At 42.7% G+C, this 21,284-nt stretch overlaps 1 protein-coding gene across 9 annotated transcripts in view; it reads left to right on the forward strand.

Annotated features, from left to right (window-relative positions):
- The window catches only part of amotl1 (angiomotin like 1), a 145,180-nt gene that overhangs the window by 102,972 nt on the left and 20,924 nt on the right, over positions 1 to 21,284 (forward strand). For all 9 annotated transcript variants that reach the window (XM_041199414.1, XM_041199418.1, XM_041199419.1 and 6 more), the window contains one exon: positions 4,364 to 4,509. In XM_041199414.1, the coding sequence (XP_041055348.1) occupies positions 4,364 to 4,509 (146 nt within the window). The remainder of the gene's footprint in view (positions 1 to 4,363; positions 4,510 to 21,284) is intronic.

Genomic DNA, 21,284 nt, shown 5'->3' on the forward strand with positions numbered 1-21,284 from the left:
CGAAGTGGGACTTGAGAAGGTGCATAATGCAGGAACCTAATTCCATCCTCCATGGCTTCAGCGATGTCACTAGCCACTCTGGTTATCCCCAGCACCATCTCCTCCAGGGAGTCAGCACATGTAACCATGCTTGCCCGCTCCAGTTTCCAGCGGCTGCAAGTTTCTCCTTAAAAGAGAGGGAAGTGTATCAGTGAGAGTGGTACAATGTATTTGGGTGATGTGCCTGACACAGTTGAATAGCTGGCAGCATGTGAAAGCTGAGAGATGAATGTGTAGCTACCTGTACTTTGTGTGAGGGGGAAGGTGAAGCACACGAATGCAAGGTTTGAGTCGTAGTTGCTGGTGGGGCATGTGGCAGTTGGAGAGTGCGCAGGGCCAGTGGTACAGTTGGTAGGATTTGGCATGTGAAAATGCGTTCACTGACCTTAACCACTCGTGTGAGGTCATTAAATTTCTTGCAGCACTGCAGCCATGTCTTTGGCGCCTGACTGGCATTGACCATCAGGGCCATTTGATCCCACTGATCAGTTGTCAGGGAGTGAGGAAGGGGGTGCTAGGGGCGTGCTCTCTTTTCTGTTGTGCCATTTGAGGTCCTTCCTCAGGGTCTTCTAATGTTACCCACATGGTTTTAGCCTGCTGCATCCAGAATACACTTTGCCTTTAAGCGTGTGCCACAATCAGGGAAATGAGCAGCAGCACAAAGTTTGTGTGTTGCCTACTTCACTTTGATCAGGCCAGGGCTAATCACTTGTCAGGACCCTCTTCACGCAAGTTCAGGAGCTATTCAATTTAACTCTTTAAAACTATTACGATATTCCTCAGTTTTCTCTGAGGGTCATGAATCTTTGGAACGCTCTTCCCCAGAGAGCTACCACGTTAGTTAGGGTGGCGCTATTCTGTGGCTCCCATGTGATCACCACCTTTTCCATGTTCTTCCAGTGAAAGTGATGGCAGACATTGAAAAAAACCCACCCATGTGTAGGCAGGTGTATCTGAATTAGATATACTTCACACGTAGGAAGCAGGATCAATGAATATTTTTAAGGCAGGGGTAGATAGATTCTTGACTACCAAGGGAGACAAAGGTTATTGGGGTTAGGCGGAACGTGGGGTCGAGGCTATAATCAGATCAGCCATGTTCTTACTGAATGCAAAGCAGGCTCAAGTGGTTGATGGCCTACTCTTGTTCCTAAATTGAGAGTCCTTAGAAACACAATGTCTGTAACCTGTGCTCAGCATTATTATGGCATTGCTAAAAGTATTACATATGTTACACCATTATTAGGCCGTTTAGCCCTCACCCCTCACATCCCATCCCACCACCAGTCCCCATGCCCAATTCCTGCCAATTCCTGTCCCCAACTCACCAGCCTTTGCCCTTGCACCTCCATGCCAACTCATGGATCCACCATGGGCAGACTCTGGAGCTGCTGAGATGAAATATGATAAAGTTCTAAATATCTATTACACAGATCAGTAAATAAAAATCACCCCTATTCCTTGAAAGCCCATTCAGAACATTTAAATCCCCTCAGTATTTAATCCCTTATCAAAACAAACAGACTTGTATTCATAGCCCCATATCAAAGACAGTTAATCCTTTAACCTCTTTAAGTTGTCAATCAAACTGTGAACTTACAACAACCACCCCTTCCCCCATGATAACTGTAGGTTGTGGAAAGCAGCCAAGCATTAATAATGCTAACATTTAGGGCTGCATCAACAAACAACTATTGAAACTGCTGGAGCATATTTATGTTTCAACTCTTACACCATTTAAATAACTTGACAGTTCTACATATCCTATCTGCTCTTCAGGAGCATTTATGACCACTCTAAAGATTTGTAACTTCCATGCTGCAGGATGAAACCCTTGCTGCAGTGGAAATGTGGTTTGTTTAACATCAGAACTGAGTTAACACGGTCCTGCTGAGTCTGGATTTCTCACATGTGGAAGTAATACCCTGCCCCCATTCCCCCCAGCCCTTGGCATAAATGGTTTCTGCCAGATATTGAGGGGAGGACTTTGGATCCGGGGTCCATTCACCATTTTGGATATGCCATGGAATCTCCATGACTCGGTGAAAATCCACACCATTGCAACAATTGTTATGACACCCAATTTTGTCATCAACAAGAATGGTTGCAACAATGGGTTCACCCCTGGGAATTCCACTGTGTTTTTACTTTTCGCAGAAGGAAAATGACCAAAAAGGGATGTCAGAAGTGTCCTGCACTAACCATAGTTTCATAAAATGATTACAGCACAAAGAGGCCATTTGGTCCATTGTGTCCTTGCTGGCCCTCTGCAAGAGCAATTCACTTCGTGCCATCCGCCTGCCTTTTCTACACAGCCTGCATGTTATTCTTTTTCAGATAATAACCAGTACTTTCACACCTATACCACATACAAATGTGCAATTACCTTGCATGGTCAGGAATTAACATGTGAAGAGGTCTCAATTCCCAATTGAAGGTGTGATAGTTGATCTGATGTCATAAATGCAGGACCTAATAACCTGCATATTGGATTGTTCTTCAGCTGCATTCCACAGTGTTTCATGTTCTAAATGGTACTGGATGAAAGAGAATATTTCAGGGTAGCCCACAGGTGGCAGAGCATGATTAGCTGAATCTACAATGATTCATGTTTCTGCAGGCCTTGGCATATCTGCCAGATAATGGGCACTGGCTTCAGCAATTTCAGATCAGTGGAAAGCCAGATGTAGGATTGTGCCATTTGCTGCGAGTATACCTGCAGCTAATGTGCAGTATAGGACTGGCAAATCCAAGACAACATTGATCAGTTACCATCTCCTTGCAGACTTGCTGCAATGCTGGCTTATGACTAGTGCCCCAAAGTGATAAACATGGCCACCCTTCTTGCAATCAGCTCAACTAGCAGCAGCTCCATCATGTCAGCTGCCATGAAACAATGTGTCGGCTGCTGAGCTGTTTTGTCATTTGATAATTTGTGAAAGGTTTTGGTAGGATAAATGGACTGGATTTTTCCCAAGTCAGGATGACTCAGGGGTCCTTTTAAAAATGGCGGCTGGGGCCCAATTCCCGGATTCCTCACCTCATTCCAAGGTTTCAGACTTTCAGGAGTGCCTTTTAAGGGTGTAGGCTGGCTCAGGTCAAAAGTTTGCACCCTGCACTCCCAAGTTGATTGGCTGAAAAAATTTGAGTTGTAACAGGTTTAAGCAAGTACAAAGGCAGGGAAAATGTTTGGTGGAGGGGTAGGGTGGGAGGGAGGGTGGGGAGTGATTGTGTGTGTTGGTATGAAAGAAAAGAATAAAAGGGGAAGGTGTGCGATAGGGTAGAAGGCAGGAAAGATAAAATGGTAAAAGGAATGAGTGCAAGACAAAAGGCATTGGTAATAGGGCAAGTGAAAAAACAAATGATGGTTGAGAGGAGGTGTAAATGCAAAAAGCAGAATCATTATTAATTGCTGATATGTGAAAAAATGGAGCCAAGATTATGATCTGAAATTGTTGACTCAGTGTTGCATGCAAAAGGCTACTAGGTGCTCGCTCGAAAGATGAAGCCCTGTTCCTTGAGTTTATGTTGAGTTTCATTAGAAGAATGTGGGAATGGGACAGAGAATTAAAATGATGAGACCAGTAGCTTAGTGTCACACTTCCAAACTGAAATGTTTAACAAACCTTTCAGCCTCCTACATTGTTCCACTGAAGCTCAATGTTAGCTTGAAATGGAATACTAGAGATTGATAATCCAAGTCTAACTTTCATCACAAAGTAAGCCCAGTTCAGAAATATGAATGATAGCTTTATGATATTTTAATATCTGTCCTCATAATTAGAATAATGTGCAAAATAGATGTTGAAGTGACTTTGTCCAAACTGAATCCATTGCATCACTTGGCACTTTCATCAGTTTTTATTTCTTGTCTTGGGGTAAATCCTACTCCATGCTTGTGAACTTGGAAATTTCTTTTGCCCCATCAGTGGAAATTGCGGCCATCATGTAGAAGTCCCACAGAGGGCAATTCATCAACTTTGATAGATCCAAGCATTACTTTTGCAGACCTAACACATCTGTAAATTCTCTCAATTTTGACAGTTTGTACCACCTTTCTCCTCTCTTCCTAGTCAGTAGCTTGAGTCGTACAAAAAAAAAATGTGCTTGATGAATTCTTCATCTCTTTAATTCTGAAAGGCTGGCCATTGATATTCCCTCTGTAATGTGCTATAACAGCCAAGATTTACAAATGAGAAGAAAAAATGTCAGGTAACTTAAACTCTGCTTTAGGTTTTCTTCCTGCCTGAGGCTATTTGGCTTGGTCCCAGCTAACAGGAAAACTACCACACAGAGCTAACCTTGTTCTCCATTTTTCATTCAGACAAAGAGCACTTGAGGGAAGAGGAAAAGCTGGAAATGGAACTGGCGACGATGCGTTCAGCCAACGAGGACCAGCGGAGGCACATTGAAATCTTGGATCAGGCACTGAACAACACCCAGGCCAAGGTGGTCAGGTTGGAGGAGGAGGTGGGTTGAAAAATGTATAATTTGATTTGATTGACCTCATTCAAATTCAACACTGTTGGCCACAGCATATTAAGCAGTTGATATCCAATTAGAAAACTGACTTGGTAATTTGAAGGAAATGATGGCTCAGTGGTAATGTCACTGCACCAGTAACCCAGAGGCCTAATGTCCTGGGGACATGAGTTCGAATCCCATCTTGGCAGCAACATGCTGGGCTATTCCCCTTTTATCTCTTGCTGCCTGAGTTAGAATCCTGCATGACAAATGTGAAGAAGGACCTATCTCTCTGCTAGCTCCAATACTGCCGGGTGAAATAGATTTCAGTAGTCTAGCTCTACACCTTGGTTCAAACATGGACAATAGAGTTGAACTCCCAAGGTGAAGTGAGAGTGACTGCACTTGATATCAAGGCCACATTTGACTGAGTGTGGCATCAAGGAGCCCTAGCAAAACTGGAGTCAATAGCAATCAGGGGAAAAACTCTCTGTTCGGTGGATTCATACCTAGCACAAAGGAAGATGGTTGTGGTTGTTGGAGGTCAGTCATCTCAGCTCCAGGACATCACTGCAGGAGTTCCTCTGGTTAGTGTCCTCAGCCCAAACATCTTCAGCTGCTTCATCAATGACCTTCCTTCCATCATAAGGTCAGAAGTGGGGATGTTCACTGATGATTGCACACCTAGCACAAAGGAAGATGGTTGTGGTTGTTGGAGGTCAGTCATCTCAGCTCCAGGACATCACTGCAGGAGTTCCTCTGGTTAGTGTCCTCAGCCCAAACATCTTCAGCTGCTTCATCAATGACCTTCCTTCCATCATAAGGTCAGAAGTGGGGATGTTCGCTGATGATTACACAATGTTCAGCACCATTTGTGACTCCTCAGATACTGAAGCAGTTCATGTCCAAATGCAGCAAGAACTGGACAATATCCAGGCTTGGGCTGACAAGTAGCAAGTAACATTTGCGCCACACAAATGCCAGGCAATGACCATCTCCAACGAGAGAGAATCTCACCATCGCCCCTTGATGTTCAATGGAATTACCATGCCTGAATCCCCCCACTATCAACATCCTGGGGATTACAATTGACCGGAAACTGAACTGGCCTAGCCATATAAATACTGTGGACACAAGAGCAGATTAGAGGCTAGGAATTGTGCGACAAGTAACTCACCTCCTGACTCCCTAAAACCTATCCACCATCTGCAAGGCACAATTCAGGAGTGTGATGGAATACTCCCCACTTGCCTAGATGAGTGCAGCTCCCACAACACTCCAAGCTTAACACAATCCAGGACAAAGCAGCCCACTTGATTGGCATCACATCCACAAACATTCATTCCCTCCACCGCTGACACACAGTAGCAGCAGTGTGTATCATCTACAAGATGCACTGCAGGCATTCACCAAGGCTCCTTCCAAACCCATGACCACTACTATCTAGAAGGACAAGGGCAGCAGATAGATGGGAATGCCACCACCTGGAAATTCCCCTCCAAGTCACTCACTGACTTGGAAATATATTGCCATTCTTTCACTGTCGCTGAGTCAAAACCCTGGAACCCCCTTTCTAACAGCACTGTGGGTGTACCTATACCACATGGACTGCAGTGGTTCAAGAAGGCAGTTCACCACCACCTTGAAGGCAACCAGGGATAGACAATAAATGCTGGCCCAGCCAGTGATGGCCACATCTGTGAATTAATTAAAAAAAAACTTGGCCCAAAACTAGCCTTAATTAGGCATTTAATTGGTCATTTTATTCCGAATGGCAACAAGGGTGAATATTTAGAGGAAGCTTACTCTGAATTTAACCTGAGCTATAGATGACTTGGGATGATGAAACTATTTATTCGAAATAATAAAATTTTCCACTCTTCAGTGCTAACGATCAATGCCCTTTTTTAGGCTCCCAAGAAAAGGATAAGGTCCTTCAGGCAGATTTTAGGGAGCTAAGAAGGAGGCAAGCAAACGGGACCACAAAGGTAGTAATGGCTGGATTACTCTTGGTGACGCTTGATAGTGAGTACAGAAATTGGAGGATAGAGCAGATGAATGCATGACTAGAGATGATGGTGCAGGATGGGGAGGGCTTTAGATTTTTGGAGACATTGCAACCAGTTCTGGGGGAGATGGAACAGGCTGGAAAGGATTGTGCCTGAACAGGGCTGGGACCTATGTCCTTGTGGGGCAGTTTGCTACTGCTATTGGGGAGGGTTTAAACTAACTTGGCAGGGAGAGAGGAGCCAGGGGGAAAAATTAGAAAGGAAAAACAGGCTGCACAAACAAGCTGCACAAAGGTGTGCGAGTGAAAGGTAGCACAGTAAGTAATTGTAACTAATTAGGTGGGATCAGAATAGGAGAGATTGCATTGGAGTCTAAATTAGGTTCGCAGCATGTTACAATCAGAAGCTTTTAACGTTTAAAGAGACACCCGAACACATTGTGATTAACTGACAGAATTTTGCCACAAGGTTTCACATTTTTATACAAAAACAAACTTTATTGTATAAAAAGAATTAAGCAAAGCAAGCACTACTTACATAATACTGTAGTTTATAACTAATTATGCTGCAAACTCAGTTCCACTTTTTATTTCTCCCACCCCCAGCGGCCTCGCCCAAAAATTCCGTTATACATTACTAGAATCTTGAAGGTTCATTCATTCACACAGTTCTTTAGGGACCAACCCAAAGGTATGCCACAACACTCTGGGACACCCTTTACAGAATCACACAGTGCAGAAGAGGCCCTTCGGCCCATGGAATTTGCACCAATAAGTGAGAAACACCTGACCTACCTACCTAATCCCATTTACCAGCACTTGGCCCATAACCTTGAATGTTATGACATGCCAAGTGCTCATCCAAATACTTTTTAAAGGATGTGAGGCAACCCACCTCCACCACCGTCCCAGGCAGCGCATTCCAGACCATCACCACCCTCTGGGTAAAAAAGCTTTTCTTCACATCCCCCCTAAACCTCCTGCCCCTCACCTTGAACTTATGTCCCCTTGTGACTGACTCTTCAACTAAGGGGATCAGCTGCTCCCTCCACCCTGTTCATGCCCCTCATAATCTTGTACACCTTGATCAGGTCGCCCCTCAGTCTTCTCTGCTCCAATGAAAACAACCCAAGTCTATCCAACTTCTCTTCATAACTTAAATGTTTCATCCCAGGCAACATCCTGGTGAATCTCCTCTGCACCCCCTCCAGTCCAACACATCCTTCCTATAATGTGGCGACCAGAACTGCACACACTACTCCAGTTGTGGCCTCACCAAGGTTCTATACAACTCCAACATGATCTCCTTAATTTTGTAATCTATGCATCGATTGATAAAGGCAAGTGTCCTATATGCCTTTTTCACCACCCCACTAACATGCCCCTCCGCCTTCAGAGATCTATGGACACACACGCTAAGGTCCCTTTGTTCCTCAGAACTTCCTAGTGTCATGCCATTCATTGAATACTTCCCTGTCAAATTACTCCTTCCAAAGGAGTAATTTCAGGGTTAAATTCCATTTGCCACTTATCTGCCCATTTGACCATCCCATCTATATCTTCCTGTAGCCCAAGACACTCAACCTCACTGTTAATTATCCGGCCAATCTTTATGTCTTCCTCAAACTTACTAATCCTACCCCCAACTTGATCATCTGTGTCATTTATATAAATGACGAATAATAGGGAACCCAGCACAGACCCTTATGGTATGCCACTGGCTTCCAGTCACTAAAGCATCCTTCTGTCATCACCCTCCGTCTCCTACAACTAAGCCAAATAATCATGTATCCCATGTGCATTTGCCGTCTTTATAAGTCTCCCATGTGGGAGCTTGTCAAAGGCTTTGCTGAAATCCATATAAACTACATCAACTGCACTACCCTCATCTACACACCTAGTCACTTCCTCAAAAAATTCAATCAAATTTATTAGGCATGACCTCCCTTTGACAAAGCCATGCTGACTATCCCTGATCAAACCTTGCCTCTCCAAGTGGAGATAGATTCTCTTCTTCAGAATTTTCTCTAATAGTTTCCCTTCCACTGACGTGAAACTCACTGGCCTGTAGTTCCCTAACTTATCTCTGCAACCCTTCTTAAATAGCGGAACCGCATTAGCTGTTCTCCAGTCTTCTGGCACCTTCCCCGTGGCCAGAGAGGAATTAAAAATTTGGGTCAGAGTCCCTGCAATCTCCTCCCTTGCCTCCCTCAGCAGTCTGGGACACAAATCATCCAGACCAGGAGCTTTGTCCACTTTTAAGTCTGCCAACACCGCCAATACCTTGTCACTCCCTATATCAATTTGCTCAAGAACCTCGCAGTCCCTCTCCCTGAGTTCGATATCTTCATCCTCATTCTTTTGGGTGAATAAGGGTGTGAAGTATTTATTCAACACTCTACCGATGTCCTCTAGCTCCACCCATAGATTGCTCCCTTGGTCCCTTATGGGCCCTACTCTTTCCCTGGTTATCCTCTTCCCATTGATAGACTTATAAAATATCTTGGGATTTTCCCTACTTTTACCAGCCAGAGCTTTCTCATATCCCCTCTTTGCTCTCCTAATTGCTTTCTTAAACTCCACCCTGCACTTTCTGTACTCCACTAATGCCTCTGCTGATCTGCTTCCCTTGTACCTGCTCAAAGCCTCTTTTCCTTCTCATCATATCCTGAATATCTCTGATCATCCATGGTTCTCTGGGCTTGTTACTCCATCCTATCACCCTAGAGGGAACATGTTGAGCCTGTACCCTCCCCATTTCCTTTTTGAACACCCCCCACTGCTCCTCTGTAGATTTCCCCACAAGTAGTTGTTCCCAGTCTACCTTGGCCAGATCCTGCATTATTTTACTAAAATCCGTGCTCCCCCAATCCAAAACATTTTTTGTGACTTGTCTGTTTCTTTGTCCATAACCAGCTTAAATTGTACCACGTTGTGGTCGCTATCACTAAAATGCTCCTCCACTGCCACCTCAGCCACCTGTCCAGCTTCATTCCCCAGAATTAGGTCCAGCACTGCGCCTTCCCTTGTTGGACCCTCTACATATTGATCCGAAAAGCTCCCTTGTACACATTCAAGAAATCCACTCCATCCAAGCCCTTAACACTATATCTATCCCAATTAATGTTGGGAAAGTTGAAATCACCTAATATAATTACCCTATTGTTGTTGTTTTTACACACTTCCACAAATTGTGCACACATTTGCTCCTCAATTTCCTGCTGACTATCTGGGGTCTATAATAAACACCTAACGATGTGGCTGCCCCTTTTTTTATTCCTAAGCTCTACCTACAAAGCTTCATTCGATGCCCCCTCCAAGATATCATCTCTCCTTACTGCAGTAACTGACTCCCTAACTAATAATGCAATGCCTCTTCCTCTTTTACCCCCTCCCCTGTCTCTCCTGAAGATCCTATATCCAGCAATGTTGAGCTGCCATCTTGCCCCTCCCCCAACCACATCTCTGTGATCTTTAATTCTGGTGTTCCAACTATTCTCCGATGTAAGACTTTTATGGGGATCCTTCTGTTAACTTTTGAGTTAAGCAATCCTCCAAATTTTCTTTAAGTCTCAAGACTGTGGATTCCTTGAACTGGCTGCTGGCAGATGGTCAAGTGACGCCCCACAGCTTTCCAAGCTAACTCTGCTAACTGCTTTCTGCCACAAGGCTCTGTGAGGACCACTGTAGATTTCACCCTCTAGCAACAAGCTAGGCATATATTCCTGCTGCTTTTCCCCTTATGAAATATAAACTGAGCTTGAGTTCCATCCGCATTCTGTGTGGTGAACAATAAACAATATTTTCTGTGCTTAAAGAGCAGGTCTGTCTAATAATATCCTGTTGGCGCTCTCAATTCAGTGAGTCTATACCAATCCAAAAGCTGCAACTGCAGCTTTTGTGGCAAAAACATCAGCTAATTTAAACAGAAGAACCTTCCATTGCAACAGCCCATCTCTATGACAACATGGCATGCTTTGGGATGGTCTTGAACAGAAATCTAAACAAATTATTTTACCTCCAACACAAATCTTTGACTCTGCAACACATTTGAATAATTTATATTTCTAACGGATGTAATTGCCCTCTCTCCGGACTCCCTGGGTCCATGAAGAAACCCCATGTTTACAAAATACATTTCAGCTTATTTCATCAAGATAACAGCCGAGCTCTTTCAAGAGATGGATCATCCATGGTTCAAGTCATCTCCCTTCTAAGCCTGACCTCATTAAATAAATACTTTGAACTGTAATTATCCTGGGTCCATTTGAATTGGAAGTACTTAAGGGTGGCTTATCAGTTTCTCAATCAGATGTTTCCATTTAACGTATATTTAACACTTTAACCCCCCAACCTAAAATTTATATTCCTAAAACATGAATTCACCAAATTTTCACAACAAGTACATGTTTATCAATGCAAGGAATGTGGGAAATAAGGTGGTTAGTTGTAGGTGCAGGTGGTCAAGTGGAAATATGATGTGGCGATAACAGGAGACCTGGCTCAAAAAAGGACAGGGCAGGGTACTAAATATTCCTGGATACAATGTGTTCAGGAAAGATAAGGAGGAAAGAAAGGAGGAAGGTTGGCAGTGTTGATTAAGGAAAATGTTACAGTGGGAGAGATAGATGATGTCCTGGAGGGATCAAAGAACCTATTTGGTTACAGCTAAGAAACAGTGGAGTTACTATTACACCACTGGGCCTACAGCTAGTGGGAAAGATATAAAGGAATAAACTTGCAAGGAGATTACAGACAGGCACAAAAATTGACTATTAGAAAGGGGGACTTTACGCTATTAATATCACAGTCTATATTAGGATAATTAAAGGGCAGAGAGGGGGCATTTCTGAATTGTGTTCAGGAGAATTTTCTAGATCAGAATGTTGCCAGCCCATTGTGTCAGTAGTTATTGCTGGATCTGATTCTGAGGAAAGAGGTGTGTCAAGTGGACCAAATATCAATAAGGAACATTTAAGGTATAGCAATCATAGCAAGATTTAGGTTAGTTATGGAAAAGGACAAGGAACAATCCAGCGAAATTAATTGGCAGAGGGCCAATTTTGATCAGGTTATAACAGATCTGGCTGAGGTAAATTGCAATTAAAGATTGTCAACCAAAACTATAAGGAAATAATGGGCTGCCTTTAAGAGTGATGGTTCCTGTATAGGTATATTCCAACAAAAGGGAAGGGTAGCACAACCAATACCAGAGCACCCAGGATCACATAAGAGGATGAAGAGTAAATCAAAGGAGAAAAGGATGCCAATGATAGATGTCAGGTGCATATTACAATTGAGAATCAGACTGAATATAGAAAGTTCAGAAAGGAAGTGAAAAAAAATGAGAAGCAAAGAAAGAATGAGAAGAGACTGGAAGCTAACATAAAAGGGAATCCAAAAGTCTTCCATGGACATATAAATGGTTAAAGGAGGAATGGGCCAATTAGGGACTAAAAAGGGGATTTGGGTATGGAGGTAGAAGTACTAAATTTATACTTAGCATTTTTCTTTACCAAGGAAACAAATGTTGCCCAAGTCATCGTGAAAGAGGAAGTAGTGGAACCGCTGGATGGACTAAAAATTCACTAAAGAGGAGGTATTAGAAAGGCTGGCCATACTTAAAGGTGATAAGTCACCAGGACCAGATAAGGTGCTGTACTAATCTGATGTATAATATAGCTTTAAGACAAATGTTACAATGTAAGATCACATTGGGTATCACATTTGATACCCAATAGCAGAGTAGCACAGGCTACCTTTGTAGTCAGTAGAGTAGAGCCTGAAGAGTAAAGACAGAGTTTTGAGTTGTAAGCACACAAGGGTAGCTGCTGAGTTCCTTTTGTAAATAAACAGAATATGTTTCTTCTACTGATCCTCTCTGTCTTGGTACCAACTCAGTCACCCCAAAATAAGCGTGCAACCTGGATCCTTTAGCCCCAACAAACCAGGGCACTGGATCCAACAAACTGCCGACAAGAGTAAAAAGCAAGAAAAGACATGAAAGGATGAGGTAAAAAGCAAGAAAGAATGAAGCAAATAAGAAAAACTGAAATCGGGCTGTACCTCGCATGGTAATAGTAAGTAAAGAAAAATTTCCTTCCTGATCGTCGAAGCAGTCCCCTAGAGCAGTGCCGCAATTTGGAAGAGTGGAGTCTTTCCATCCAACCTCGGACCACTGGTCTCATTATGTTGAACGCCTTGCGTTCTTCTTCCAGGCGAATGACATTGTAGGGGAGGCGAAGAGGCACGCGATCCTTTTATCCAAGTGTGGGAATAAGACATATGGATTAATTCGAAATTTGTTGGCACCTAGTGCTCCAGATTCGAAAATTTTTGATGACTTGGTGAACCTTTTGAAGAATCATTACCAGCCCCAAGCCGTCGATGACAATGCAGTGGTTCAAATTTAACTCAAGGAACAGAAACGCGGGGGAGACCGTTGGCTTGTTATGTGGCAAGTCTGAAACGATTAACTGAATGTTGCAAGTTTGGTACATCTATCAATGATATGCTTGGAGATCGTTTGGTGTGTGGTATAAATGAAGACGCGATTCAGAAGATACTACTGTCTGGGACAAATTTAGATTTTCAGAAGGCATTGGAAATCGCTCTGGCAATGGAAGGTGCAGTGCGAGACGCGAAGCCATACAAGGAGTGCAAAATGGCACCGTCCTCCACTTTCGGCGGGGAGCCACAGCCCAAAACAGTGCAAAAGTGCAGAGCTTTACTCAGGAGCAGCCACTGCTAGCAGACAAATTAAAAGAGGTAATTTAGTAGCAAAAACATGGAATAATGGTAACGGAGGTCGAAGCAGACAACCTTGTAATGAATCACAGTTTAAAAAAATCGAATGTTTTTTTGTCATCGAGGGTGGACACAATGTAAGGCTTTGTAAAGATAGAATCAGGCATAATTTTAGACAAAAGCAAAAACCCAATGAGATTAACAGTGTTGAAAAGCCAGAAGTAATAGATTCAGATATTTATTTGTTTTATAATTTAAAGGTAGGAACAACAGAACGTATCTATGTAACCGTGAGAGTGAATGGATACTGGTGCAGCCACTACAGTGATAGGTGAATGTACTTTTAAATACGTGAATCATGGGGAACGTAAACTAAATTTGGAAGAAACAGGTGCCAAATTGAAAACTTACACAGGAGAAGACATACAAGTCAAGGCCATATGTAAAATCACAGTACACAATGGAGGTCAAACAGTGAAATTACCCTTGTTGGTAGTAGCAGGCGAGGGACCTAGTCTCCTCGGACAAAACTGGCTGAATGAAATTAAATTGGAATGGACTGAAATCTTCCAGCTGAGAACTAATGGACTATCAGAGCTACTACAAAAATATGTCTGTTTTCGAGGACGAACTTGGAAAGATTGAGGGGCTACAAGCAAAAATTCATGTAGATCCAGAGGTAGCACTAAAATTCATGAAGGCAAGACCAGTACCTTATTCCATGCAGGAAAATGTAGACGCCGATGGACAGATTAGAAAAACTGGGAGTGATACAACCAGTGCAGTTTTCAGAGTGGACAGCACCAATTGTACCTGTTCTCAAACCTGACTGAAGCATTTGAATTTTTGGGGACTACAACTTAACAGTCAATAAAGTTGGACAGACACACCATACCAAAAATTGAAGACTTGTACAGTAAACTGTACAAGTACAGGTGGAACTGCGTACATGAAGCTTGATATGAGCCATGCCTATCAACAATTGGAATTAGAGAAGGCCTCCCATAAGTTTATCACCATTAATATACATAAGGGGTTCCACCAATATACCAGTTTACCTTTTGACATATCTTCATCCTGCGCCATATTCCAAAGAACCATGGAAAGTTTACTACAGGGACTGCCACATGTTGCAGTTTATTTGGATGACATTCTTGTGACTGGACTCACTGAAAAGGAACACTTGATGAACTTGGAAGAAGTTTTGAAATGTTTTTCATAGGTTGGAGTGAGGTTGAAAAAGGAAAAGTGCACATTCCAAGTGAAAGAGGTAACTTACCTAGGTCATGGGGTAGATTCATAAGGCCGACATCCCGTTCAAGAAAAAGTGAAAGCCATTAGAGAAGCCCCAGTGCCAAAGAATACATCCGAACTGAAATCATTCTTGGCGATGCTTAGTTACCATGGATACTTCTTGCCTAATTTGTCGACAGAACTGACACCACTGTATCACTGGCCCAAGAAAAACCAGCGATGTTCTTGGCAAATGTCACAGGAAGAAGCTTTCATAAAAGTGAAGCAGTTGTTACAATCATTTAACACTTCTAGTACATTTTGACCCCCCAAAAAGTTGATATTAACGTGTGATGCATCTCCCAATGGAGTGGGAGCAGTGCTTTCCCATCGAACGGATAATGCAGCAGAACAACCTATAGGATATGTAACGAGAACACTCAGTACTGCAGAAAGAACGTACTCTCAAATAGAAAAAGGCCTATCAATCATTTTCAGTGTTAAGAAGTTTCACCAAAATGTACAATGTCGTCATTTTACTATCATATTGAACCAAAAGCCATTATGAGGATTATTCAGAAAAGATGAGGCTATACCCCTATAGCCTCAGCACGAGTAGAAAGATGGGCACTGATCTTAGCAGCATATAAGTGTACTTTTGTTTGTAGACCCTGAGGTCAAATTGCAAACGCAGATGCACTCAGTCATTTTTCCATCCGTGTAAAAGATTCCTCAAGAATTTGTTTTATTTTTGAACTTCCTGGATTCATCACCGATATGTGCTAGACAGTTTAAAGATTGGACAAATCGAGACCCAGTCTGATCTAAAGTGTGAGATCAAGTTCTTCCTGGTTGGACAAAAGAACAAGAATCTGATGACATGAAACCATATTTCCAAAGAAGATACAAAATAACCAGCCAGGAAGCTTTCTTATTGTGGAGAGCATGAGTGATTGTTCCTCCAAAATGACGAAAGCCTGAATTTAACAGCCCACATCCCGGAATTTCAAGAATGAAGGCAATAGCACGTAGCTATTTATGGTGGCCTGGGATGGATGGAGAAATAGAAAACTTAGTGAGAAGTTGTAAGCAGTATCAGCAAGTACAAAAATTACCTGCAGCAGCTCCATTACACCCTTGAATGGCCAGGAAGTCCATGGGTGCGGGTACACATCGACTATGTGGTAACCTTTTATGGGGACAATGTTTCTACTTAGTGTTGATGCACATTTAAAATGGATGGACATATATGAAGTGAAATCCTCTACATCTCTCCTACAATAGACAAGCTACGATGAAGTTTAGCAATCAACAGACTACCTGAAGTGCTCGAATCGAACAATATTCACGAGTGCTGCGTTTCACTGATTTATAAGCCTCAACAGTATGTGAGAACTTCAGCATACCATCCTTCTTCAAACGGACTGGCGTAGAGACCAGTTCAGACGTTCAAATCTGGTATGAAGAAATTGTCTGGAGATTCTATAGAGACTAAATTAGCACGTTTTCTTTTCCATTATAGAATCACCCCTCATAGGACAACAGGTGTCACACCTGCTGAATTGTTGATGAAGCACCGTCTCCGATCGAGATTGAGCCTAATTATGCCAAAGGTGTGGGGGGGGCGATGTCAGGGAAGTCAGAAAGTTGGACATGACTGCCATCCAGTCATGATAGGACATCTAACGTAGGAGAGAAAGTACTTGTGAAAAATTTTTAAAGGGACCAACATGGTTGTTTGGTGAAATAAGAGCTGTAACGGGATCTCTTTCCTACCACGTGAAAGTGGAAGTCGAGTCATATGGAGACATGTGGATCATGTAGGGAGAAACAAAATGCCCAGAAATGATTCCACCAGTGTTTGTGACTGGGTCAACGTCTCCTGTTGAAAGAACTCAAGTTAGGTACAGATGTGTTTGAAAGGCTGACTACCTGAAAGAGTCAAAGAAACAGATTTGCAGGTACCTGCTGAAGAACCAGATGCTCAGGCAACTACAGTGAGCGTGGGCCTGGATAAAACATCAGAAGCTGTAGAGCTGAGACGTTCTACACACACAAAACCACCAGAAGGACTGCCTTTGTAAATTATTGATGTGTGAATAATTAGATATTTTAAGAAAAATTGTAAAATATATTTGAGAAAAGAGAGAGGAATGTAGTAATCTGATGTGTAATATACCTTTGGACAAATGTTATAATGTAAGATCATGATCCTGATACCATATCGTGGGCTACCTCTAGTCAGTGATCTTGAACTTGTATGAAGAGTAAAGACAGAGTTTTGAGTTGTAAGCATACAAGTGTAGCGGCTGAGTTCCTTTTGTAAATAAACAGAATGTGTTTCTTCTAAGAATGGTCTACTTATCTTCTCTGTCTTGGCACCATCTCAAGTCACCCCAAAACAAGCTTGCAACGTGGACACTTTGTCCCCAACAAACCAGGGCACTGGGTCCAACAGGTGCCTCTGAGGATATTGAGGGAAGAAAGGATGGAAATTGCAGAGGCATTGGTCGTAATCTTCCAATCCTCCTTAGGTATATAGGTAATGTAAAGGGACTGCAGACTTGTAAATCTTATACCTTTGTTCAAGAAAGAATATAAGGATAAGGCCAGCAACTACAGACTTGCGAGTTAACCTTGGTAGTGGGAAAGCTTTTAGAAAGGTTAAACCAGTTCTCAATTAAGAGTCTTGATCATCAGCAAAGCGTTGGAAGGAGTCATCAAGATTGCTATCAAACGGCACTTACTCAGCAATAAGCTGCTCACTGATGTTCGGTTTAGGTTCCACCAGGGCCACTCCAAACCTGATTTCATTATAGCCTTGGTCCAAACATGGTCAAAAAAGCTGAAGTCAAGAGATGAGATAAGTGATTGCCCTTGACATTAAGGCAGCATTTGACTGAGTGTGGCATCAAGGAGTCCTAGCAAAACTGGAGTCAGTGGGAATCGGGGAAAACTCTCCACTGGCGTCATATGTAGCACAAAGGATGATGGTTGTAGTTGTTGGAGGTCAGTCATCTTTGCTGCTGGAGTTCCTCAGGGTAGTGTCCTAGGCCCAGCCATCTCCAGCTGCTTCATCAATGGCGTTCTCTCCATCATAAGGTCAAAAGTGAGGACGGTTGCTGATGATTGCACAACATTCACCGCAGTAGTCCGTGTCCATATGCAGCAAGACCTGGACAACGTTCAGGCTTGGGCTGTTAAGTAGCAAGTAATATTCGTGCCATGCAAGTGCCAGGCAATGACCATCTCCAACAATTGAAAATCTAACCATTGTCCCTTGACATTCAACAGCATTACCATTGACGAATGCCATACTAGCAACATTCTGGGGGTTATCATTGATCTGAAACTGAACTGGACCGGCTATATAAATACTGTGGCTCCAAGAGCAGGTCAGAGGCTGGGAGTAACTTGCCTTTTGATGACATTCCCTAAACTTGCCCTAGACCTGTCCACCATTTACAAGGCACAAGTCAGGAGTGTGATGGAATACTCAACATTTGCCTAGATGAGAGCAGCTCCAAAAGTACTTGAGTAGCTCCACATCATCCAGGACAAAGCAGCCCGCATCATTGGCATTCCATCCACCACCTTAAACATTCACTCCCTCTACCACCAATGCAAAGTCACAGCAGTGTGTACCATCTGCAAGATGCACTGCAGTAACTCACCAAGGCTCCTTCGACAGTACCTTCCAAACCTGTGACCTCTACCACCTAGAAGCAAAAGGGCAGCAGCTGCATGGGAACACCACCTGCAAATTCCCTCCAAGTCACGCACCATCCTATCCTGGAAATATATCACTGTTCCTTCACTGCTGTTGGGTCAAAAATCCTCAAACTCCCTTTTTAACAGCACTGTGGGTGTACCGACACCATGTGAACTGCAGTGGTTCAAGAAGGCAGCTCACCACCACCTTCTTGAGGGCAATTAGGGATGGGCAATGAATGCTAGCCAGAAATGCAAACGTCCTGTGAAAGCATAAATTTATAAAAAGTCACTTGGACAAATGTGCAAATGAAAGCCAGCACAGATTTGTTAAAAACAAATCAAGTTTAATTAACTCACTTAAGTTTTTTTTAATGACGTAACAAAGAGGATTGATGAGAGTAATGCAGTTGGTATGGTATTTATGGACTTCTAAAACGTATTAGATAAAGTGCCATAAAATAACTTTGCCAGTAATGTTAAAGCCCATGGAATAAAACAGACAATGGCAGCATGGATACAAAGTAGGCTGAGTGACAAGAAATTGTGGTGAACGGTAGTGGTGAATGGCTGTGTCCTGAACTGGGGAAGGTATTCTGTGGGGTTCCTCAGGGTCAATACTAGGACAACTGCCGTTTGTGGCATATATAAATGACCTAGACTTGTGAGTGTGCACTCCCTCCACCACTCACCTCCCCCTCCCCCCACTCCCCGCTCCTGTGATATTAGCAGCAACCTCCCCCCTCCCCAAATCTCTGTTTTGCCAGCAACCTCCTCCCTGCATCCTCTCGCTAGCACTGCCCAAGGTGAAGTGTCCTTTTCTTTTTGTCCAGAGTTGATTACCCTGTTGGTGGGGGAGTGGGTTGCTGACTTGCTCTTGCAAGGAACTGACAAAACATAATGGGCTGAAAGGCCACTTTCTGTACTGTAACCGTTCTTGATTCTTTGATAAGAAAAACTTTCAACAGAACATAAAACCTGTTGTCTTGTACATAGTACTACTAATGGTTGGACAGTTTTTCCTCAAGTGCAATGGTGTGCTCCACTCTTTGAAATTCATTTTCACAGAGGAGACCTAAACAGGCCCATCCTTCAGATATATAAGGGGCCTAATGCCTGTTCCAGCTGTCCATCAAGGATGCCTGAAGAAGCAGCCTGACCCAGTAACTGTGCCCTGAATTTCCACAAGCATTTCTCCAATTCTGCTGTAACTTCACTGGAGATCAATGGAACCCCTGTAAAATGACATAAACAGCTGAAAATGGAGACTTACGCCATTTCAACAAGCTTTCCATCAGTCTATCAATGAAGTTGCAGCAGGAATTGAGGAGAACTCCCTCAAATTCAGGGCCCTGATATTTGTGTTCATACATGAAAAATTGTGTGGGGTGAGGGACTGAAGTGGATTATCATGCCAACACAACATGTTAAGGAGGAGGGAGAAGGACATTTGAGGAAAGGGGGAAAAAACAAATAATTTACCAATTTAGAAGATTTAAATTAACTAAATAAAAATAGCATTTATAAATGAGTCCATAAAATTTCAGTGGCTAAACTGAGCTTACCACGTAGTGTCTGATTTGGTTTGTTCCATGTCTTATTCCACAAGTGGGAATACAATGTTTGATTTAACCCTTCTGCTGTCTGTAAGTCCCTGAAGGGAGCATTTTACAAAAGAGAAAATTGAAACAGTATTGTGCACTGCAAGCCATGTCTTGAACCAGTTATAAGCAGCTATAAATCCTAGATCAAGCAAGAACATAGAATAAATGGACCACTGTACTCTGCAAAACACTTAGTTCGTACAGTGTCTGTTGTGGTTTCTTTAACTCCAGCATCTGCCAGAGGTTGTCCTGTGCTGGACTAGCTGCTTCAGTCATTTCTTCGGTTGATGTACTGGTATTGTGAAATAAAAATTAGCATTTCTTATCTCATTGAGCAGTACTAAATTGAACATGACCTGGTTTGTTAACTAACTGAGTATTTAATGAACAATTGCCTCAAGAAGTTGTAGCAAATAATGACTACTCAGCCAAGTTGTTAACATTTGCTTCTTGCAGATTGAAGGAGGGAATTATACAGAGTTCTTTTGGGAATCTGGCCTTGTTCTTCAGGATTATCTCCTCAAGATAATTATGAAGTCAGTTCCAGAAGCATTACATTAATCTGTGATGGGGTAACTTCTGCATCTAATTTGCGGTGCTCCTGATTCTCCTGTAGTTAACTTTAAACACTGGAAAATCATGAATGTCCTAAAACTAACCTCCACACTCTCTGACCTGGGTTTTACGATCTCAGAATTTTAGCTTCTATTGAAAGCATTCATAAATATTTATAGACAGTACAATTGACAAAAAACATAGATAATGTTTCATTCTATCAAAGAAATATTGAAATTCTGATATTTTATCTAAATTTGTCATAATGAAAGGTCTTTTCAAACCCATTTAACATTTGAGTGTTCATTTCAAGCCTGAGGCCTAGAAATTAGGCCTGTCCTGGATTGGGTGGTCCCCAGGCCCACCCAGAATCAGGTCTGGGCCTCATTAACATTAGACAGGCAAGCTCAGACACCTAGATAAAAGCAAAATACTGCAGATGCTGGGAATCTGAAACAAAAACAAAAATAGCTGGAAAAACTCAGTAAGTCTGACAGCATCTGCTGAGAGGAACACAGTTGACATTTCAAGTCCGTATGACTATTCATCAGAACCAAGGAAATAGAGAAATGAGGTGAAATATAAGCTGGTAGAGGGAGGTGGGACAGGTAGAGCTGGAAAGAGGGCCAGTGATAGGTGGGTATTCCCAGGCAGCTTGCCGATGAAAGGCTTGTCAATTCAGGCCTTTGCATTGCCAGCAGAGGCTTTCGGGTGGATGCTTTAGGGGAAGCAATTAGCTGGGGGTGAACTAGGAGAAGGGTTGATTAGATGTTTGAGAAGGGGTTGAGAAGTGGCTGGCAGTTGACTGTGGTTTAAATGTAGAATATGGTTAAAATGAAAGATAGCCTGCTTCTCCTCACTCCACATTTGAATATTTTTTTTAAACACAACTTTTTGATGACAGCTTGTAGCAGTCCCTTTAC

This window comes from Carcharodon carcharias, chromosome 11 (assembly GCF_017639515.1).
Source record: "Carcharodon carcharias isolate sCarCar2 chromosome 11, sCarCar2.pri, whole genome shotgun sequence".
In the NCBI taxonomy this organism is placed as follows: Eukaryota; Metazoa; Chordata; class Chondrichthyes; order Lamniformes; family Lamnidae; genus Carcharodon; species Carcharodon carcharias.